We start from the raw sequence: 24,174 nt of genomic DNA on the forward strand, positions 1-24,174 counted from the left end.
GTATTACTACCCTCTTCATACATACATCATGTAGTTCAGATATCTGTAAAAGATTAGAGCAGGATTCCGTTTAGAAGGGTGTTTGTTATGGCCGGTCAAAGTGTGACCATTGGTTTCGCACCTATAAAGCGCTTAGCTGTATAGGTAACTCGTCAGGCTTAGATGGATGTATTTTGTTTACGAAACTAACTGACCATGACGTTTTTCCCTATAGAGAAAAACTCCATTAACTAAATTTGAAACTTAAAACATTAGGATTACTTCCTACAACTCATTTATTATTTAAGGTAAAAAAAATAAATAGAAATATGTACTCTTTTACTTGCTTCAGCACTGCCCTTAGTCGAGCATATCGACCCCGGGACTTATTCTTTCGGTCTCTTTTGCCGAACCGCTAAGTGACGGGGACGTAAACACGCCAGCATTGGTTGTCAAGCAATGCTAGGGGAACAAACACAGACACATATATACGACAGGCTTCTTTCAGTTTCCGTTTACCAAATCCACTCACAAGGCTTCGGTCGGCCCGAGGCTATAGTAGAAGACACTTGCCCAAGGTGCCACGCAGTGGGACTGAACCTGGAACCATGTGGTTGGTTAGCAAGCTGCTTACCACTCCTGCGCCTGTATTCATCTTTTATCTCTAATTTATATATATGTGTGTATATATTATACTGTTTTGTGATAAGATCAACAAAAGTTTGTTATGCCATGTGGGCAGTGCCTGAAGATTGTGCTACTGACACCAGATATGTTTAAAAATACTGTCTGGCATGCTCTCAGTACATACAAATATATATCGTCGTTGTTTAGCGTCCGCTTTCCATGCTAGCATGGATTGGACGGTTCAACTGGGGTCTGGGAAGCCACAGACATACAAAACAGAAAGTTGAAAATTTTTATTCACCATTCCACATGTTTCGTTTACCAATAGGAATTACTAAGTTTTTTATATGTTACTGAGACATGGAATGAATTTCCTGATACAAATTCTTCAGACAGAGAAATTAAGAGGGAACAGTTGGGATTTACCTTAACTAATACATATGTGTGTGCGTTGGGCTTCTTTCTGTCTACTAAATCCATTCACAAGGCTTTGGTCCGCTTAAGGATGTAGCAGACAACATTCACCCAAGGCACTGTGCAGTGGGATTGAACCTGGAACCATGTGGTGAGGAAGCAAGCTTCTTACCACACAGCTACGCCTGCACCTGTTCACGAATCCTTAATATCCTGACCCCTTACACCCTGCTCCAGACCGACCCCTTGAATCCATATGGGGAACCTCTATACAGTTGCTCAACATGCTAGAAAAAGCAGCCAAATATCTCTCAAAATAGAACCCGTCGTTATAACAACACACTGTGTAGTGAAAACCAAGATACACTATGCCAAGAACGGATGCTCTTTTCTTTGTTTCAGTCATTTGACTGTGGCCATGCTGGAGCACTGCGACCACAGGACTTATTCTATCGGTCTCTTTTTGCGGAACCGTTAGGTTACAGCGACGTAAACACACCAGCATCGGTTGTCAAGCGATGCTGGGGGGACAGACACAGACACATATATGACGGGCTTCTTTCAGTTTCCGTCTATCAAACCCACTCATAAGACTGTGGTGTTCCAGAGGACATAGTAGAAGACACTTGCCCAAGGTTCCATGCAGTGGAACTGAACCTGGAACCATGTGGTTGGTAAACAAGCTACTTACCACAGAGCCACTCCTATGCCTTGGACATGAATAATACAACTGTCAACAGTCCAGTCCAGTCTACTTAGCCGTCAGTAGGTACCACCGTGTGGTATAGTTCACTGTACGGCATCCATTATGTAACTCTAGGCCAGACCTGTGACCATCCTGTCTTTTATTCAGACATAGTGCATCTAGGACTACATCATCTAATGTGTTCTTTCTTGTTGTTTACCCCGATGAAAGATATTCCAACCATGACCAACACACCATATTGTCCATGTCCAAGAACACATTATTCAGTTGCCTTCTTTTCCTTTATGCATTATAAGGCATTTGAGAAATATTTGGCTACTATTTCAAGCATAAATATCAGGTGACTAAAAAAAGGGGAGGGGGGGTCATGGAACACCTTTTTTTTTTCTTAGTTTATCATCAACATCGAAATCAAATTTGCTTAAAAAAATCAATATTTTTTTTCCATCAATAAAAAAAACCCAAAATTTTTTGATTTCAGTTGCTCTTTTTTTTAATATTATTGAGTTCAAATCCTGTTGCGATCAGATTTGCTTTTCTCCCTTTCAGGGGTCAATGAAATAAACACCAGGTGAGTGCTGCCCCTCCCCACGTGCCAATATTGTGAAATACCCTTTTTTTTTTTTTTGTCAAAAATTAGATTCAAGCAACACGGGACCGTCTTATACTTGGACAAAGGGAATCCTTCCAGGTCAACGTAGGGAAGGATGGCTTCCCTCTGCAAATACCGAAAGGGCACAGAAAGTGTGCCTAAAGCCAGCTGGAGAAGATGTTTCCCTGGGCCTACAGTAGCAAATATACCTCACGATGTCGTGCAGAGAATTCTTATTGATTGACCTGAGACTATAGTAGAAGACACTTGCCCAATGTGTCATGCAGTGGGACTGAACCCCGAACCATGCGGTTGGTAAGCAAGCTACTTACCACACAGCCACTCTTGTGCCTATACTCCATTATTATATGTAAACCCCAACACTCTCTGTCTTCTCCCTCTCATCCGTCACCCTCGTGGTAAATGAATGAAATTATTATTAAGATGGTGAACTGATAAAATGCCTGGTGGTATTTCGTCTGCGTTATGTTGTGAGTTCAAATTCCGCCGAGGTCGACTTTGCCTTTCATCCTTTCGGGGTCGATAAATTAAGTACCAGTTACGCACTGGGGTCGATGTAATCGACTTAATACCTATGTCTGTCCTTGTTTGTCCCCTCTGTGTTTAGCCCCTTGTGGGTAATAAAGAAATAGGTATTTCATCTGCCATTACGTTCTGGGTTCAAATTCCGCCAAGGTCGATAAATTAAGTACCAGTTACGCACTGGGGTCGATGTAATCGACTTAATACCTATGTCTGTCCTTGTTTGTCCCCTCTGTGTTTGGCCCCTTGTGGGTAATAAAGAAATAGGTATTTCGTCTGCCGTTATGTTCTGAGTTCAAATTCCGTCGAGGTTCACTTTGCCTTTCAGGGTCAATAAAATAAGTATCAGTTAAACACTGGGGTCGGTGTAATTAACTGGTCCCTTCCCACTAAATTTTGGGCCTTGTGTGGAATCGGTAGCATGCCAGGCTAAATGCTCAGCGGTATTTTATCCATCTTTACCTTTCAGGGTCGATAAAATAAGTACCAGTTGAACCCTCTCCCCAAAACCACTGCCCTTGTGGCAAAATTTGAAACCATTTCCCTGCATAATGACCTGATACATTAATCTCTTATTTCTCCACCCTGACGAAGGAGGCTCTGGAATTTACCAATATTTATTTGATTCCATTACCGGCTGCAAATTTCTGAAGTAAGTCCAAACCCCCAGAAACAGCTGTCGAGCCTTTTTTCTTCTAATGCTTCGCGTCTACATAATCTGTAAGTTTGCTCTATAAAAATATATATATTCATACTTGATTGTTAATCATCTGAAAATGTTAAGTTTGTCTTCTCTTTTTTTACATGTATATTTTGTTTGTTTAAACTCAAGGTTTTATCTGTCTATTGAATCATTCTCTCCATATCTGGTCACCCCTTATAATCACTCTTTACCTCCCTGTCTTGGTCAAGATGTCGGAGTGTAAGTTCATCACTGTATAGTGTTTTCATTCTCACCTCTTGATTATATATGTATAACGACAAAATAATGAAACGTTGATATTTTTTATATCAGTGGCTCTCAAAGTGGGTGGTGTAGTAGAAAAGTAATGGGGGCGGGCGATTCATGTAAAAACAACAAAAAAATGGGTCCATTAGGTTGTTTTGGATTTATTTTAGAAAGGGGTCTATGTTTGTGATGGTAGGGGCACTAGGAACGTAGTCTGGGTGTTAATTTTCTCTGTTGTAATATTTCATCGTCTTTTAACATCTGCCTTCCATGCTGGTGTGACCGGGAAGCTGCACCAGGCCCACATCTGATCTGTCAGTGTTTCTACAGCTGGATGCCCTTCCTAATGCCAACCACTCCATGAGTGCTTTTTACGTGCTACCAGCACTGGGGTTCACAACTGCAATTTCCATTGATATTGCTGTACTTGTGAGTGGGCTGGTCATGCGACACTGGTGTAGGTTACAGCTGAGGACTCACAGCACACCATTAGTATTTTCCTGCTTCTATCTACACACACCCAAGGAGACATTCCAGCTGCCCAAACCATAACTGACGGTGGATTTTGACAGTAATTTACGAGTCTACCCTCGACAGAGCTAGATACACACCAAAATCCGTCATTCTGGTGGCTGACTGTTTATTCGATGTCAAATCAAATCAAAATCGATGAACATCAATGGAATTTGTATCTTTGTGGCACACAAGAAAACCATCCGAACGTGGCCGTAGCCAGTACCGCATCGACTGGCCTCCGTGCTGTCGGCACGTAACAAACACCATCCGATCGTGGCCGTTCGCCAGCCTCGTCTGGCACCTGTGTCGGTGGCACATAAAAACACCATCCGAGCATGGCCGTCTGCCAACCTCGTCTAGCACATAACACCATCCGAGCGTGGCCGTTCGCCAGCCTCGTCTGGCACATAAAAATCACCCACTACACTCTCAGAGTGGTTGGCGTTAGGAAGGGCATCCAGCTGTAGAAACACTGCCAGATCTGACTGGCCTGGTGCAGCCTTCGGGCTTCCCAGACCTCAGTTGAACCGTCCAACCCATGCTAGCATGGAAAATGGACGTTAAACGATGATGAAATTTCACTTTTACCAGTGAACACCAGCAACCTGACTCCTCTCCAGTCTCATCATCCGCTTTCCATGCTGGACGATTTGACTGAGGACTGGCGAACCAGACTCAAATCTGATCTGGCAGATGCCCTTCCTAACGCCAACCACTCCGAGAGTGTAGTGGGTGGTAGCTTGTTGCTCTGGCAACGATCTCACTCGTATGGTACTCTTAGCGCTCCACTAGCACGGATGCCAGTCATCGAGTTCTCATAAACTTTCATGAGATCACGACGGTGGATTCTCCTTTTGCCAAACCACAGATGACAGGCTTCTTTCAACCAAATCCATCCACAAGGCCTTGAGGTTATAGTAGAAGACACTTGCCCAAGGTGCCACGCAGTGGGACTGAACCCGGAACCATGTGGTTGGTTAGCAAGCTACTTACCACACAGCCACTCCTGCGCCTATATATATATATCCAATAATTTTTGGCCAGTTTAATTTATCTTCTCTCCTGGTGCTGTATAAATACTTGTTGTGGTTTTAGAGTCAAATTCCGACTGCTATCCTTCAGATACCCTTAATTATATATGAGAGAGAGAGAGCTGTATATCTCTCAAGCTTCTTTACTCACTGTGCTGTGCAGTAGAGTTGAACCCATCACCACAAGGCCGATTACAAAACCCCAATCATCAATGGACATCAAAAAAAAATTATGTCCAAAATTACTCACTGGAAGCAGAACATTTTAGAAAGAAAAACAAACACGTTTTTTTTTATGTTTTGCAAGAATATTTATTTATTTTTTCTATAATATACATTAGTTTATTTATTGAATTTGTTGACAGGACCCATAGAAATAGAAAATACCTTCTTGGATCGAGTCACTGCCACGAATGATTAGTGGTGGCCCCACCCAGCCTGGAAACATCTGTGCAACGAGGTTGTGAGTAGTTGTTATTCGGGATGGAAAGGGTTACGTTGATCTCTGCGGTGGCTTTTAAAAAAAAAAAAAATCTTTATTCGGGGGAAGGTGGGTGTCGAAGCATGTTTGGGAAGAGAATTATAAAAAAGTTATTTTTCTTGTTAAATTCCATCAAATCTCTCATAGAAGCAGAACTGAAACCTATAATTGCCTTTGGTAAGTTAAGAAAAATTTTTTCTATTACTGTCCTTTTGCTGGCCAACCTGGATTTCGACATTAATGGGTCCCATCAACCCCTTGCCTGTACAAAGTCTATCCTAAATGTTCCTCTTAGTTTCCAGCTGACAACCCTTGATTCGTATGTTCTGAGTTAAAGCTTTTCTTTCATAAGGCCCAAGTCACTCTATTGGTTGAAGGTAACACATATCAGACATGTTTCATTGAGATCCGTTGCCCAAGACTCCAGTCTGATCTGGCATGTTTTTCTACAGCCGAAAGCCAACCACTCCAAGAGTGTAATGGGTGCTTGTATCTGGCGAGTCTTCTTAAGCACAACATACTGTGTTGCATATAAATGCATTAACAGTATTCATATACCAAACCAGGCCTAATAACCATTTGACTCGGCATGTTACAATTGCTATTTCCACCAAAATGTGGCTGCACGCAAGCAGATAAAAAGACTGACTTGCCTCCATGAGGGCCAACACTTGAAAGGACCTCAGCCATTTTGCCCCCATATCAAGCTTTCTGTGACATTAACCCCCTTTTCCTGTGCAAAGCATTTTCATAAGTCTGTCCAGCTTTGTTTTCTGAGTAATATTTCGTAACAGGACCCATAGAATGTGCATCATATATGTATGGATGCCAGGGAAGTATGTTTCGTGTACCATGTATGATACACAGGACACGTAAAAGAGACCCCCCCAAAAAAAGCCATTACAGCTAAACTGAGTTGGTACTGGCATGGATGGATAGATAGATTGTCAGTTCTTAGAAATGGTCACTGTCTTCCCAACGCCCTTAACTGGTAGAGAAGGGGTGAGTTTAATATCACAGCTGTTGCATGGCCACATAAAACAAAAGAGGGTAGAACTTTGAAGGATTACAACTAAATACCACAAGGCATTTTAATCATAGTAACCCTTTCTCCTATAGACACAAGGCTTTAAGTTTCGAGATCACTCATTATAACAATTCTGCCACCTTTAGTTGCTAGTCCTTACAAGCTTATATTTCCACCCCTTATCTTTTTTTTTAGGTTAGCTCACTGAATACTCTAAGGATTAAAACAGTCTGTAAGCAGCCAACAATGCACTGCCTGGTCTAGCGATTGAAACCCTGACCATGTGCCTTTAATTTCATCCTTCTTTCAATCAGAATATGACCATTTAGTTAAATGAATTGACACGTTTTTTTTAAAGTCCAGTACTTATTCGATCGGTCTAACACACCAGTGTATGACAGGCTTCATTCAGTTTCTGATTCTCTGGTTAGCCTGAGGCTATAATAGAAAACACTTGCCCAAGGTAAGCAAGCTTCTTACCACATTAACCTTACCTTCGTTTGCGTCCGCCTCACATGATATCATCTCCAGGTTTCAGCAAATTCGAAACATTGCTGTCTTGTCCCATTTCTAAACATTCAACTGTTTATCATTATTAACTAATCTAGAGTTTGGAGGAATATGAATCAACAAGAAATGCTGATGAAAGATTTTATTTCACATCATTAACTTTTAATTAATTACAAGTAAGGAAGAATTCAGTAAAATATCTTTTTCATTAATTAACCCTTTTGTTACTGTATTTATTTTGAGATGCTCTGTGTTTCTTTTAATTACTTTAGATATAACAAAGAATTTAGTAAAATAACTTAGTTACCATTCAGCCAGTGTTAGGAACATAAATTGTGGTATATTCTAACTGAAAACAAGACATTTGTACTACAGAGCCGGGTTGGTAACAAAAGGGTTAAATTATTTTGTTTCAATTAATTGTAAGTAAGGAAGAATTTAGTAAAATAATTTTCATGTTAATTAACGTGGTGTTCGAGACATAGAACTAAATCCCAACAGGTCACCGCAATAATCCTTTCTAATACAAGGCAACCTTCTGAACTTAAAGGCAGCTAACCATCTTATACAAACTGGCCCATCATGCAACTAGAAAGGTCTAAGGAACACCAACAGTGAAACAATGCCTAAGTAATTGTATTAAATCTTAACGGAAGCTCAGGGGGGGAAAAAAAAAAGGAAGGCAGCCCAGATCAAATTATAAAAGAGGGAAGTAATTATAGATCCCATGACCGACCCCCACAAAAGAAGCATGCTGTTATTTCTTTCTCCCGTTTTACAAATCGTGGTCTCCTATGCTTTGTTTCAGGTATTCTTGGTAAAGTTTTTGCTGAAAGAGAAATAAAAAATTATTAATAATAATAATGTATTACATACAGACATTCCTCATATATATACAAGCCACCAATAAGAATTAACATTCTCGGAGTGGTTGCCGTAGAAACCAGACTGAGTGTGCCTATATTTATATATAACATAATAATATTAGGGAACACTATTCCAATACATAATTAACTTATCTCGTCACAAGAATATTATAACCAAGATTTTATATAGTAAAGGTAAAACAATTACTTCCTTAAAATAAATAATAATAATAATAATAGGCGCAAGAGTGGCTGTGTGGTAAGTAGCTTGCTAACCAACCACATGGTTGGTTTGTTCACATCCCTGTAACGTAACAGTTCAGCAAGAGGCTGATAGGGTAAGTATCAAACTTTAAAGAAAAAAAAAGTCCTGGGGTCAATTTCTTCGATTAAGCACTGCCCCAGCATGGCCTTGGCTGAAAGTAATAAAAGAAGACCTGCAAATGTCCCTGCCCCAGGGTATATCAATAAGAGAAAGGGGCAAATTCAAGAAGCAATTATTAAAAAACAAAAAAATTTTAAATATTCCTTACACCTCCTACACAAATTTTTTCCAAGTTTTGACACTTTAGAGACATCAGATCTTTTGAATCAAAATACAAGACCGAAAAGATCTGATGTCTCTAAAGTGTCAAAACTTGGAAAAATTTGTGTAGGAGGGGTGTAAGGAATATTTAAAATTTTTTTGTTTTTTAATAATTGCTTCTTGAATTTGCCCCTTTCTCTTATTGATATACCCTGGGGCAGGGACATTTGCAGGTCTTCTTTTATTACTTTCAGCCAAGGCCATGCTGGGGCAGTGCTTAGTCGAAGAAATTGACCCCCAGGACTTTCTTTTCTTTAAAGTTTGATACTTACCCTATCAGCCTCTTGCTGAACTGTTACGTTACAGGGATGTGAACAAACCAACCATGTGGTTGGTTAGCAAGCTACTTACCACACAGCCACTCCTGCGCCTATATAGTGCAGGTGGCATGTAAAATGCACCAATCTGACCGTGACCAATGCCAGACTCACAAAATACACTCTCGGAGTGGTTGGCGTTATGAAGGGCATCCAGCTGTAGAAACATTGCCAGATCAGACTGGAGCCTGGTGCAGCCTTCTGGCTCCCCGGTCGACCCATGGTAGCATGGAGAACGGATGCTGATCTGTTGTGCAAGATTTTTTTTTTTATGTGATGTCATGTTTTGAAACATATATTTTGACAATAAAAACACACGCACTATATATTTGGTCTTATTTATTTATTAGATTAATCCTATTTATATATATATCATTATCAATGAATGTCCAGAGGAATGCATCACACAGAGTCTTTTTCCAGTTTGTGTCACCAGGTAAATTGTAAGACAATAAATACAACAAACTTAGTGTTTGCAGTGAATAAATCTTTAGAAAAAAAAAAGGGAAGAAATATGTGAGGCCTAGGATTTGGTTTGGAACAACTAAAAGAAAGGTGTCTACTTGAAGCAGAACAGCTTACCTTCTTCTTGACTGAGGATTTGACAAAGTCTTGGTACTCTTGGAGGACGTACTTCTGTTTACGACTTAAACAGGTCCTTTTCCTGGAATGACAAAAGAAAGACAGTGAAATAATGATAATCCTTTCTTCTACGGGCACAAGGCCTGACATTGGGGGAAGGTTAAGTCAATTACATTGACCCCAGTTTTTCACTGGTACTTATTAGCCAGAGATGATTTTTTTTAAATGAGAATATAGGTGCAGGAGTTGCTGTGAGGTAAGTAGCTTGCCTACCAACCACATGGTTCCGGGTTCAGTCCCACTGCGTGGCACCTTGGGCTGACCAAGGCATTGTGAGTGGATTTGGTAGACGGAAACTGAAAGAAGCCCGTCGTATGTCAGTGCATTTACATCTCCGCAACTTATCGGTTTGGCAAGAGACCAATAGAACAAGTCCTAGGGTTGATTTGCTCGACTACAGGCGGTGCTCCAGCATGGCCATAACCACACGACTAAAACAAGTACAACAGTAATATATAGAATAATAAAAAAAATGCAAACTGGAGACTGCTGCTCCAGTTGGGTCTGTACCTACCTGAAACTAAACCTCGCTGTGATGAGGAAGAGCAAGGATAGAACGATGGTCCCAATGGAAATGTAGAACCGGAAATCCTCTGTGAATATATTCCAGAAGGTTCTTAAGGGAATCTGCAAAAAAAAAAGAGATGAGGTTGACATTAGTAGAGCAATTGCGGATGTTTAACCACGGGTCTGTCCTGATTCAGGAGTCCTACGATCATCCTGTCTTTTATTCAGGCAGAGTGTATCTAGGACTATATTGTCTGATGTGCCTGCCCATGTCAGTAGACCTGTGACCAAAGCTAAGAACACATTAGATAATGTAGTCCTAGATACACTATGCCTGAATAAAAGACAGGATGGTCACAGCTGGAACATCTTTGATCATAGGTCTACCTGGGGCTAAACAACAAGAAAGGACACATTAGATACACTATGCCTGAATAAAAGACAGGATGGTCACAGTTGGAGCATAGGTCTGCCTGGGGCTAAACAACAATAAGGGAGAACGCGTTAGACAATGTAGTCCTAGGTACACTATGCCTGAATAAAAGACGGGATGGTCACAGTTGGAATATAGAGATCTACCAAGGCACAAAAAAGAAAAGATGGCCAATAAAAATAAATGCTACTCACAGTGTAAGAAATGAGGGTTTCCTTTAGGGAGCTGCCTGCCAAGGAGAAAAGGGGTTCACTTAAGTTTGACATCAGAAGCAGGAACATGGGAAGCGCAAAACTGAAGAGGACCAGAATTATTTGGTGGAATATTGCTTTGCGGTTGTATTTCCTGGAATTTCTGTAAACGGAATTAAGAGAGTAATTAGTGACCTCGTTAGCATTAATTTGTTTGATTATTCTGTTAATAAGAGGCATTTTTCTTGCGATGCATCATGTATAGAGGAGTGGTAAGTAGCTTGCTTACCAACCACATGGTTCCGGGTTCAGTCCCATTGCGTGGCACCTTGGGCAAGTGTCTTCTACTATAGCCCCGGGCCGACCAAGGCCTTGTGAGTGGATTTGATAGAAGTTAAATGCTTACCAACCACATGGTTCCGGGTTCAGTCCCACTGCGTGGCACCTTGAGCAAGTGTCTTCTACTATAGCCCCGGGCCGACCAAGGCCTTGTGAGTGGATTTGATAGAAGTTAAATGCTTACCAACCACATGGTTCCGGGTTCAGTCCCACTGCGTGGCACCTTGAGCAAGTGTCTTCTACTATAGCCCCGGGCCGACCAAGGCCTTGTGAGTGGATTTGATAGAAGTTAAATGCTTACCAACCACATGGTTCCGGGTTCAGTCCCACTGCGTGGCACCTTGGACAAGTGTCTTCTACTATAGCCTTGGGCCAACCAAAGCCTTTTGAGTGGATTTGGTAGATGGAAACTGAAAAGAAGCCCGTCGTATATATATGCTTGTTCCCCCCCTCGACAACTGATGCTGTAAATCTGGGTTCAAATTCCGCCAAGATTGGCCTTGCCTTATATCCTTTGGGGGGGGTCGATGTAATCAACTTAATCCCTTTGTGAGAAATAAGGAGGATCGGTCTTAAACCTTCTGCTGCAGATTACAGGTCTTTTCAACATTTAACCAATATTTCTATGAGGATCACCCACAATGGCAGAGGATGGGTTTCACAGATTTTTTTCCCTTCTGAAAGAAAAACAGTAAAAAAGACTCACATGTCATCCACCAGTTTGTTCTCGATCATGCTGGCGATGTCGTGGCAGTCTTTCTCCAGCGTATTTAATGTGTTTTGGACGGTTAAGTTGATCGTTTTCTCTATGTCTTTGCACACTTCTTCTATTTGGTTCACACACCTGTTCGTCTGCAAGTACACAAAATCAATATAAATTAAAAAAAAAAAAAACATCATAGGCGTGGCTGTGTGGTAAGTAGCTTGCTTACCAACCACATGGTTCCAGATTCAGTCCCACTGCGTGACACCTTGGGCAAGTGTCTTCATTAGAAGACGTATATATCTCGGGCCGACCAAAGCCTTGTGAGTGGATTTGGTAGACGGAAGGCCGTCGTATGTATGTGTACCCCACCAACATCGCTTGACAACTGATGCGTTTACACCCCAGTAGCTTAGCGGTTCGGCAAAAGAGACCGACAGAAAAGTCCTGGGGTCGATTTGCTCGACTAAAGGCAGTGCTGAAAGGAATAAAGAGTATCTACTTTTATTTCTAAACACAGAGGGGACAGGCAAACGAGGTGCCTGGAACGGTAAGCTACTATAAATCGGCACCGACAACCCATTATATACGCCAGACCAAGTTACCTCCCTTTACAACAATCCCTGACGGCCATCTTGTTTCTCATGGAACCTGTGAGAAAAGTGAACATGGTTTTTAAAAATTCCCCAGCATGGCCACTACTCACACACTGAAAGGATATTCCAAATCCCTCTCGTTTTCGTTTTGACGAAATATATACAAGGCATAATGCTGATATTGAGAGGTGTAGGAAGAAACTCCATAAGATGTACCCAGTGTAGGCTATGGACACATAAGAGGTGCAGCAATGTCAAAGGAAGGCTAATTGGGAAGATAGTTTTTGTATGTGGCAGATGCTCAGGAGCAATAATCTGCAGAAAACAACTTCCGTCACTTTCCAGGGGGAAAAACTAGAAGTAGTTGATAGCTTCCGTTATCTAGGTGACCAAGTCAGTAGCGGGGGTGGGTGTGCTGAAAGTGTAACTGCTAGAGTAAGAATAGCCTGGGCAAAGTTCAGAGAGCTCTTACCTCTGCTGGTGACAAAAGGCAGACTGTATGAAGCATGTGTACGAACAGCCATGACTGCTGAGGATATGTGTAAGCTCGCAAGAAATGAAGCCAGTATGCTCCGATGGATGTGTAATGTCAGTGTTCATAATCGACAGAGTGTAAGTACCGTGAGAGAAAAGCATCAGTTGTGGTGTGCAAGAGAGACGTTTGCGCTGGTATGGTCATGTGACGAGAACGGCTGAAGATAGTTGTGTGAAAAAGTGCCACACCCTAGTGGAAGAGGCAGACCCAGGAATACATGGGACGAGGTGGTGAAGCACGACCTTCAAGTCTCACTGAGGAAATGACTAGAGACCGAGACCTCTGGAAGTATGTTGTGCGCAAGAAGACCCGGCAGGACAAGTGAGACCATAACCCGTGGCCTTCTGCATGGGATGGAGCCAGCCTACTTATGCATACCTTCCCTTCTTGGGACACAAGACTCTACTTGTGAAGACCTGTCGAGGCAAGTGAGAATCAGAATCGATCAATGGAAATTGCAGCCGAGTTACCAGTGCCGGTAAGAGAACCATCTGTTCGTGACCGTTGCCAGCACTGCCCCGTGCCACCGGCACGTAAAAAGCACTCACGGAGTGGTTGGCGTAAGGTAGGGCATCCAGCTGTAGAAACACTGCCAGATCAGACTGGGCCTGGTGCAGCCTTTTGGCTTCACAGACCCCAGTTGAACTGTCCAACCCATGCTAGCATAGAAAGCGGACGCTAAACGATGATGAGACCCAAAGGTGTCAGGTAATGCTGAATAAGTGCCATAAACAGACCATAGTTAAGTTCCAGATTCAGTGATTTTGCGAATAAAGGGTTCTATGTCTTGCGAGTGTATATAAGAATTTTTTGCATAATAAGATAACAAACCAAGGCTCTGTAGATATTACAGCATTTATAGATAGAAGATGCTTCATACAGCCTTGGCTTTTTATCCTATTACGCAAAGAATTCTTATATATACATCTATGGTTGCAAGTATGACTGCCACAAAGTTATTGGCTCAATCCCACAGAGAATACATCAGATGGTCATAGCTAGAGCCTCTTTGATCATAGGTCAGCTTCATTGAGGATGACATGGGGGTTAAACAACAAATAGAAAGGAGTACTTACTCGTGCACACAAGGATGGTACAAAAATGGTTGGCATATCGAAGCCAGTTCTGTTCAAGCCTGGTCTTTTACATAATTCTTGGACAATTTGCATCATGACTCGCTGAAAGATAATGGAAATATACTTACATATGGCTGGACATTCATTGATAATGATATAAATACATACAAACAGGATTTATGTAAGGAATAAATAACACCAAATATATAGTGCGTGGGTTTTTATTGCCGAAATATGTGTTTCAACACATGACTTCACATAAAAAAATCTTGCACACCAACTTCTACCACGTTCCAGGGAGAAAAACTAGAAGTAGTTGATAGCTTCCGCTACCTAGGTGACCAAGTCAGTAGCGGGGATGGGTGTGCTGAAAGTGTAACTGCTAGAATAAGAATAGCTTGGGCAAAGTTCAGAGAGCTCTCACCCCTGCTGGTGACAAAAGGCCTCTCGCTCAGAGTAAAAGGCAGACTGTATGATGCATGTGTACGAACAGCCATGCTACATGGGCTGTGACTGCTGAGGATATGCGTAAGCTCGCAAGAAATGAAGCCAGTATGCTCCGATGGATGTGTAATGTCAGTGTTCATAATCGACAGAGTGTAAGTACCTTGAGAGAAAAGTTGGACCTAAGAAGCATCAGTTGTGGTGTGCAAGAGAGATGTCTGCGCTGGTATGGGCATGTGAAGATAGTTGTGTGCCACACTCTAGCAGTTGAGGGAACCTGTGGAAGAGGTAGACCCAGGAAAACCTGGGACGAGGTGGTGAAGCACAACCTTCGAACTTTACGTCTCACCAAGGAAATGACTAGAGACCGAGACCTATGGAAGTATGCTGTGCGTGAGAAGACCCAGCAAAATCAAACCAAACCATATCAGAAAGCAGAACCAAAATTGAGGCCGATCAACATCAGTGGAAATTGCAGCTGTGGTTAAGCGAACCATCCGCTCGTGTCCGTTGCCAGCCTCTCCTGGCCCCCGTGCCGTTTGCCAGCTCTGTCTGGCACGTAAAAAGCACTCACGGAGTGGTTGGCGTTAGGAAGGGCATCCAGCCGTAGAAACACTGACTGGGCCTGATGAAGCCTTCCAGCTCCCCAGACCCCAGTTGAACCGTCGAACCCATGCTAGCATGGAAAACGGATGCTAAATGATGATGAATGAGACAAACACATATATATGTAGTGGCTTCATTTGGGCATAGAGTAGATTCGAACCTGAATTGGCAAATTTCCACGTAAAGAGCACCATCGTTACCTCGCTGGCACGTGAGCGAGGTCATTGCTAGTGCTGCACACACATATGTGTATATACAAACAAATGTATGTATAAATACAGAAGAAACAGTAATGAGTGCAGTTGCAATGAACACTTGACCTTTCTAACCTATTTTATGCAGTGGAGAGGTGAATTGAGATAATAGTCCACCTTCTATGAAATCTATTGTTCTCTGCAAAGTACCTATTTTTCGAACTAGTTTTGTACAGTTATAAATAGGCACAGGAGTGTGGTAAGTAGCTTGCTTACCAACCACATGGATCCGTGGCACATGTCTTCTACTATATAGCCTTGTGAGTGGATTCGGTAGACGGAAAATGAAAGAAGCCTGTTGTGTATATATACACACACAGGATTGTGGAGGCCAAGTGTTGAGGTGATGATAGTTTATTATTGTGGTGGTGGTAGAGCAGTGGTTACAGTCTATCAGGATGACAATGTGTAGTTGTGGTGGTAGCACACGGTGTCCCCCCTCACACCCATCAACTCACCTGTCGGTCATTCTCGTGTCCGGACTCGTCAGCCTTGGTCAAGTAGAATCGCATCCGGTCAGCCTGTTTCTCACTCAGCTTCTCGACAATGTTCAATGTCCGTTTACACAACGCTTGACCGATGGGGTCGAAGAACACAAAGATGAGGTCAGCCAGGTCACCTGTTAATCAGAGTTAACGATCAAGCAAATTAGTGTTAATTAGGCTCCACTGTATGTGTGTTAGTTAGTTAATTTTTTGGCTCAAAAAGCAAGGCCATGGAGGAGTTCAGGCCATTTCTGGTCAAGGGAGACTTTGAACCGAGCGGTCGTTGGCATCTTTACCATCTCGTCCGGCAGCTTATTCCACGGATCCGCAACCCGGACGGAGAAAGCCCCTCTCCTTTGATTGAGATGAAATCGTCGCAGATAGAGCTTTTCGGAATGACCCCCGCAGCAGGAGTGAAGAACAGCTCTTTCGAGAGGTTACACTTTCCGCTTGTGTATGCGCACACACACGTGTATATATATATACAAACAAATGTATGTATAAATAGGCGTAGGAGTGGTAAGTAGCTTGCTTACAAACCACATGGTTTCAGGTTCAGTTCCTCTGCGTGACACCTTGGGCAAGTGTCTTCTACTATAGCCTCAGGCTGACCAAAGCCTTGTGAGCGGATTTGGTAGACGGAAACTGAAAGAAGCTGGTGTTAGGAACATAAACTGTGACTAAGGTTTGGTGAAAGATTTTAATTCAAAACAAGACATTTGTACTACAGAATCAGAGGTGGTATCAAAAGGTTCAAGATGACCAGATGGTCTTCATCACTTCAAAAGATAAGCATACAAGGAGGGCAGGGTTCAAATCACAGTAAAGGTATGTGGTTACTTACCAAGCCAGAGAATAGCCTTGTTGACATCAAACGGATACTTCATGTCCCCATCAACGAGGCCAGGGGAGTCAATGAATGTGACCAGTGGGAACTTCTTCTGCTTCGATGTCGACACCTCAGTGGTAAGGTAGTCAGTGACTCCTGATAATAGAGAGAGCACGGGTTCAAATAATGCCAACAGCACATAGAGGTGGGGACCACTTCAGGGAGATTGATGAGCCAATGAGGTAAGCACTGTAGAGATGTGAGGGTGTTATTACGACAATGAGGGAGATGGGGTTTCTGTGGTTGTTAACCCTTATTTCTTTATTACCCACAAGGGGCTAAATGCAGAGAGGACAGACAAATGGATTAAGTCGACTATATCAACCACAGTGCATAATTGGTATTTATTGAATCGACCCCAAAAGGATGAAAGGCAAAGTTAACCTCAGACGAAATACTGCTAAGCATTCGACTAAAGGCGGAGCTCCAGCATGGCCACAGTCAAATGACTGAAACAAATAAAAGAATGTACATATATATACACACATATAATTAAATAAGTACAGAGGTCGATTCATTCAGGTAAAAATTCTTGGAGGTGCACCAGCATGGCCACAGTCTGACTGAAACAAATACAAAAAGGGGCGGGGAAGCAAAAAACCCCACTCAAGTAGATATATGTCATGGAAATGCAGTAGAAGGCACCACCCTACCTATACACTGTAGTATCTCAAGATGAAGCGCGCACACACACATATATATATATACCAATACACATTGCCCTATATACATAGAGTCTATTACCTATTAATTTCTGTCTTATTCAAACATCAACACTTAAACAAACCTAGGAATACATCCAACTGTTTGACTGTCTGCCTTCATCTTTCTAGCTTATGTTTGTCTACCTACCTATCTATCTTACTTCTTTATTGCCCACAAGGGGCTAAACAAGGATAGACAAACGTATTACTGCCGGCATCAGTTGTTAGAGCACTGCATCCTTCCATGCTTCCTGAGATTCGCCAACACTACACCTGATTTTCTCCCCTCCATACACACACAAGCATGTTCACTTTCCAGACATTTCTACATTACTGCATGTACTTTATATGCACTTTCTGACAAGTTGTGGTGCACCTGAGCACTGTATACAATAATTTCATTATTATTATATTTTATTAAGTCAATTACATCAACCCCAGTGCATGACTGGTGCTTAATTTGTCGACCTCGGCGGAATTTGAACTCAGAAAGCAGACTAAATGCCACAAAGCATTTTGCCCGGCATGCTAACATTTCTGCCAGCGTACTGCCTTCATCTATGTGTGCATGTATGTATATGAGAGAGATTCTCACATGTATACACAGTCCTCACCCATCATATATAGCACACTTTATATATTTATACACACATTCTTTTACTTGTTTGACTGAGGTCATGCTGGGGCACCGCCTTGAAGAACTTTTAGTTGAGATATATTTAGATATGTGTGTGTGTATACATACACATTCAATCCTCATAAATTGTACACCACATATATGTGTGTATTTTACTCTCTCTTTTACTTGTTTCAGTCATTTGACTGCGGCCATGCTGGAGCACCGCCTTTAATCGAGCAACTCGACCCCGGGACTTATTCTTTTGTAAGCCCAGTACTTATTCTATCGGTCTCTTTTGCCGAACCGCTAAGTAACGGGGACATAAACACACCAGCATCGGTTGTCAAGCAATGCTAGGGGGACAAACACAGACACACAAACATACACACGCATATATATATATATTTACATATATACAACAGGCTTCTTTCAGTTTCCGTCTACCAAATCCACTCACAAGGCATTGGTCGGCCCGGGGCTATAGCAAAAGACACTTGCCCAAGATGCCACGCAGTGGGACTGAACCCAGAACCATGTGGTTGGGAAGCAAGCTACTTTACCACACAGCCACTCCTGCGCCTATAAATAACTATGCACGCACGCACACAGTCCTCATCAATACCAGAACATGTTCCATCCCGTCCTCTCTCTCTCCCTCCAAACACACATACAGAGTGCTTCTCAATAGTACACCATATGTTGTGCCAATTAGTCAACATAAAGTGGTGGCGGTGGAAGATGAAGCGAGAGGGGAGGCAGTAGCCGTATGGAAACAGTGAGGTGGTAGGAGGTGTGACCTACATAATCACTCCTCCCACTCACACAGCTGACATTCCAACACCCAGATACTTAACCAATGACGGGGTCCTCTATGTGGTCGTTTGGTTTGCTGGAAATAACAGCTAAAGAACTCTCGGGTCACAGCTTGCTGCTAGAAACAAGGCCAGAGTCCACAGGATAATGTAGTGGTTGATATATATGGCAGGTTGGTCATTTCTATCACAGGTTTTGTATAGGAGGAATGACCTAGGGCTAAATAGCAATGCCTAGAGATAGCATTTTTCTACATGCACAGAGACACACATGTATATGTGGCAAGAAGTTTGCTTCTCAACCACATGGTTCTGGGTTCAATCTCACTGTATAGCACCTTGGGCAAGTGTCTTCTACTATAGCCTCAGGCCAACCAAAGCCTTGTGAGTGGATGAAAACTGAAAGAAGCCCGTCGTGTGTATATTTGTCTGCCTCTGCCACCACTGATGCTGGTGTGTTTACATCCCCGTAACTTAGCGGTTCAGCAAAAGTACCAGGCTCACAAAGAACAAGCCCTGAGGTTGATTTGTTCAACTAAAACCCCTTTATGGTGGTGCTCCAGCATGGCCTCGGTCAAATGACCGAAACACAAAAAAGAATACATATGTGCGCACACACAGAGAAATACTCTCACTCACATGCTATCCTTAAATTTGGCACATTAAAAAGGCCCTCTTGTCCCCCCACACACACATACCGCGATTATAATATGATGCCGTGTAGTCACATTCTAGAAATTTCTGTTCCTGCCATTTGATACTTCACCAATTTGGAACTAAGGACATGTGATACGAGAGGTTTAAATCCAGCTTTGAATACAATTAGTTTAAAACACACACACGGACATACAAAACCTGCGAAATTCACTTTTTGTTTATTTTTAGAGGTGTCGACATTTCTGCAATCTGGTCTCTGACACAGATCCAAAGAATCCTGGTGGAAATGGTGACACATCATGAAATGAACAAGAAGCGTCAACAACCAATTCCGTCGTGCAACAGTGGGTGCTTCTGCGATGGCACCGTTTTGGTTTCCACAGCACAATCTCGGAACAAACCATCTTGAACCGTTTTCGAAACACACACACAAAGCCTGCTGAATTTGCTTATCATTTAATTCCAGGGAGTGCCAACATTCCTGCCAGCTGGTCTCTGATACAGTTCCAGAGAATCACAGCAAAAATGTCGACACATTTAGAAACACACAGGAAGTGACGACCAATTCCATTAGATAGATATATGGGTTTAAGAGACAGAAACTCCCTCAAGCAACTCATTGCACTGCTTGAGGGGGAATCTGTCTCTTAAACCTATCAATATATATTCTCTTTTACTTGTGTCAGTCATGTGACTGTGGCCATGATGGAGCACCGCCTTTAGTCGAGCAAATCGACCCCAGGACTTATTCTATCAGTCTCTTTTGCTGAACCGCTAACATACGGGGACGTAAACACACCAGCATCAGTTGGTGGGGGGAAACACACACATTATATAGAATGTACAAGTGTGTATATACACACAGACAGAAAACAATATATATAATTTGGGTTCAAGTAAATATGTATACAACACACAGAGATTGCAAAAGATAATATATTATGTATAAAAGTATACACATACAGATATATATATATACACACTCATATATATATATAAGACAAGGTAGAAAATGCTAAAATAATTTTATATATATTAGAAGAAATATGGTCCTCAGAAATCTGGATGGTTTTATATTTACAGATTTTTATTAGTATGTCACATGTTCTTATAAATCATATATTAGCACTTGCATCAAATCTGAAGAGTCTGCTAGAGTAGATGCAAGCACTAATATATGATTTTTAAAAACCTGTAAATGTAAAACCATCCAGATTTCTGAATACCTTATATCTTCTAATGTATATATACACACATATATATATATGTGGATGTTAGGCAATGAGCACAAGATGTGAGGGAGGATGCTGAGAAAGAGTGCTGCTGTTTCGGACATGTGTCCTTCATCAGAAAAAAATAAAAGAAATGAGAAAAGTGGTTGATAAACACACACAACTACAGGTGAGCATGATACAGGTTGCAAATCAAATCCACAAGTGTTTATTTTAAGAGCAAGATTAAATACACATACGAAATGAAGGAAGAAGATAGATAGGTTCCAAATCGAGCTGCTGCTGCCTTTGTCAATTATTAACATTGCGGAATTCCTGAAGTAGATCCAGTGAAAATATACTCCAGCCATGGATGACACCAGATAGCCTAAAACTGCGAACAGGCTTTACTTAACACTCTAACTGAACCGATACACACACACACATACAGACAGACATTGTGTAAACACTACAATTAGAGAAAAATGTAAAAAAGGGAGAACTTCTGACCCCAACCCTCCACTCCAGTCATGACAACTCTGTTGAATGATGATGACGTCCCTGTTGCGATGAAGAACCTTCTACAGCCCTTCATTTGGCAGCTCTCAAACAACAGAGAAAGCTGACCAGAGGAAGAACTACATCAAGCTATCAGGTTCCGTCCTTGTGCGCTCCACTGAGGGCCCCATTCCCATGGTGTGGAGGAGGGTGACAGACTGCCATGTCCTCCACCATGTAGACACAGCACAGCTGGTTCATTACTGTCCCCCAATCCATTGGCACTACCCCCCCCCCTCGGGCCCCAACTCACAAAGTACATATGGAAATACTATCACTCTCTTGTGCCCCCCCCCAATCTTTACACAGTTATGATATTGTTCCACTGGACTCCTCAGTCAGTGCGTTCCCCCCTCCACAGAAGACAGACACTAACACCCTTTGTGAGACAGAGCCCCAAATACAGGGGTCTGCAGAAAGTGAGGTGTGACACCCTTTAACAGATAACAAAAAAGTTTGTATTAAAGAAATCTCAATATTACCCAGGGAGTCTTGGAAGACACTGTTTTTGATTGTGAATGCCTGTACATTGCTTTTGATAGTCAACACTTTATACTTCTGGTAGCAGAGAAACCCTGGCCCTCACCGCATGCAAAATCATTATCAAACACCAAGACACGACAATAACATCTTAGAAACACCATCTCTTCTTCATAGTTCAGGCCAGCAGACACAGAACTATTTACAACATCAATAGCCTCAACAGGCTCAGACACTGTGCTGTAGGGGAATGTAATATCCCTAACAGCAGTAAGTACAGAAGAAAAGCAATTTAACCGTCACCACCAGAATTTGCAAGCACACAGGACTGCAGAGGGAATACGACATGTTCTGGTTGTTATCCTATACAAGTCATCAATGCCTGTTGAAGTGTGTAGAATGGTTTCTTAGCTAAGTAGAGATGTATCTTAAATAATAAATGTGTGGGGCATGCTATGGGTCTGCTAGATCAAGGGTCCCCTAGGCCCACACAATAACGGCAAATAAGCAGGTAACAGAATCAGTGCAGTATGTCTCTGCTGCAACAGATGCACAAAGATCAATGACATAGTGGACAACAGCAGACTGAGCACAATACATGCAGAGTGTCATACTGTAGTACATAGAATTAGCCATTGTAAGTCAGAGTGGTGAGGGCGCGTGGCTTAGTGGTTAGGGCATTCGGCTCATGATCGTAAGGCTGTGAGTTTGATTCCTGGTGACGCATTGTGTCCTTGAGTAAGACACTTTATTTCACGTTGCTCCAGTCCACTCAGCTGGCAAAAATGAGTTGTACTTGTATTTCAAAGGGTCAGCCTTGTCACTCTCTGTGTCACGCTGATTATCCCCGAGAACTACGTTAAGGGTACACGTGTCTGTGGAATGCTCAGCCACTTACACGTTAATTTCACGAGCAGGCTGTTCCGTTGATCGTATCTACTGGGACCCTCGTCGTCGTAACCGGCGGAGTCTTTTAAAGTCAGAGTGACTTATAGACATACAAGAATAGACTGGACAGTGTAGAGAGTACAACACTTCCAGCGTGTGATACTGTACTCCATGTCAGAATGTGAAGTACAAATCTGGACAGTGGAATGAGTACAACACATCCAGAGTGAGATGATGGAGTACGAGCCTGGAGAGAGTACAACATATCTACCGTGTACTCCATGTCAGAATATGGAGTCCAAACATAGATTTGGACAGTGGAGAGAGTAAAATACACCGAGAGTGTGATGCTGTACTCCATATCAGAATGTGGAGTACAAATTTCAACAGAAATAGATCTGGACAGTGGAGAGAATATAATATTGTATTCCATGTGGATCTTCTTGGTTGCTGTTACTGATTTGGAAATTTTTTTAAAATCGAGTAAAAGTTTTTGAATACAAGCATTCACTGCCAAAGCACTTTCCAGACGTCCACCCCATCCTCAACAACCCTGTACAGGCGTTCACCACCACAATACTGTGAAAGTGTCCACCTCATTCCTGACAACACTGTACAGGCGTTCATTGTTACAATACTCTATGAGTGGCCATCCCACCAAATGACATGTGTTTACTGCCACAATTCTTCACACCCACAGTACTGAACATGTGTTCACCCTGTTACGCTGCCTACATGCATTTCCAAGATTCTCTGTCCCCATTCCATTCCATTGTTAACCATATTTGGCATGGAAGCAGGATTGCAGTTCATGCCATCAACTCTTGGCCTGTCGTCCCTTGTGTAGACTCCCGTAAAAAGATATTCCTTAATTTCGTCTGAAGACGTACAAGCATTCACCCCACTCACAATACTGCACAAATGTTCACTGCCACAACAGTCTATAAACGTTCATAATAATACTGTACAGGTGTTCACCACCACAATGTCGTACATCTGTGTGTTCACCTGAACTTACTGAAAACAAAACAAGTTGAATAAATAAAAAACCCTGGCCATTTCTCAATGTGGACTGAGACCCAAAACAAGATGCAAGGACCGAGACAGCACTGGTCAGCAAGCAGCTCGGACTGTGATTCCAGGTGGTGTTGGTCAAACGTGAAGGTTGATGGTCTTGAGACGGAAGCAGCTTAGACTGAGAGACTGGACAGCTCTTCATCAGGCAGCTTGGTTGAAGTGACCACAAGGCAACCTAAAGAGGAGCTGTCAGCCCAACAGCATCGACCGATTCGGGGGGCATGTGTGCTGGGATCCATTGAGATCAAATCACAGTTGTTTTAGGGTCCAAAAGAAGAAAAAGAGACAACACACAGGTAATGTAAAACAATGAAACCGGAAGAG

The 24,174-nt window shown here is 42.3% G+C and overlaps 1 protein-coding gene across 1 annotated transcript in view; it reads right to left on the minus strand.

Annotated features, from left to right (window-relative positions):
• Positions 1-8,142: 8,142 nt before the first annotated feature.
• Positions 8,143-24,174, minus strand: part of LOC115226123 — a 101,786-nt gene continuing 85,754 nt past the window's right edge. Inside the window, exons 5-12 of the mRNA XM_029797109.2 lie at positions 16,800-16,940; positions 15,929-16,089; positions 14,167-14,268; positions 11,963-12,108; positions 10,921-11,080; positions 10,301-10,413; positions 9,727-9,808; positions 8,143-8,204 (exon numbers count right to left, since the gene is read on the minus strand). Coding sequence (XP_029652969.1) covers positions 8,151-8,204; positions 9,727-9,808; positions 10,301-10,413; positions 10,921-11,080; positions 11,963-12,108; positions 14,167-14,268; positions 15,929-16,089; positions 16,800-16,940 — 959 coding nt within the window. The 3' untranslated portion in view covers positions 8,143-8,150. The remainder of the gene's footprint in view (positions 8,205-9,726; positions 9,809-10,300; positions 10,414-10,920; positions 11,081-11,962; positions 12,109-14,166; positions 14,269-15,928; positions 16,090-16,799; positions 16,941-24,174) is intronic.

This window comes from Octopus sinensis, linkage group LG29 (assembly GCF_006345805.1).
Source record: "Octopus sinensis linkage group LG29, ASM634580v1, whole genome shotgun sequence".
NCBI classification, from domain to species: Eukaryota; Metazoa; Mollusca; class Cephalopoda; order Octopoda; family Octopodidae; genus Octopus; species Octopus sinensis.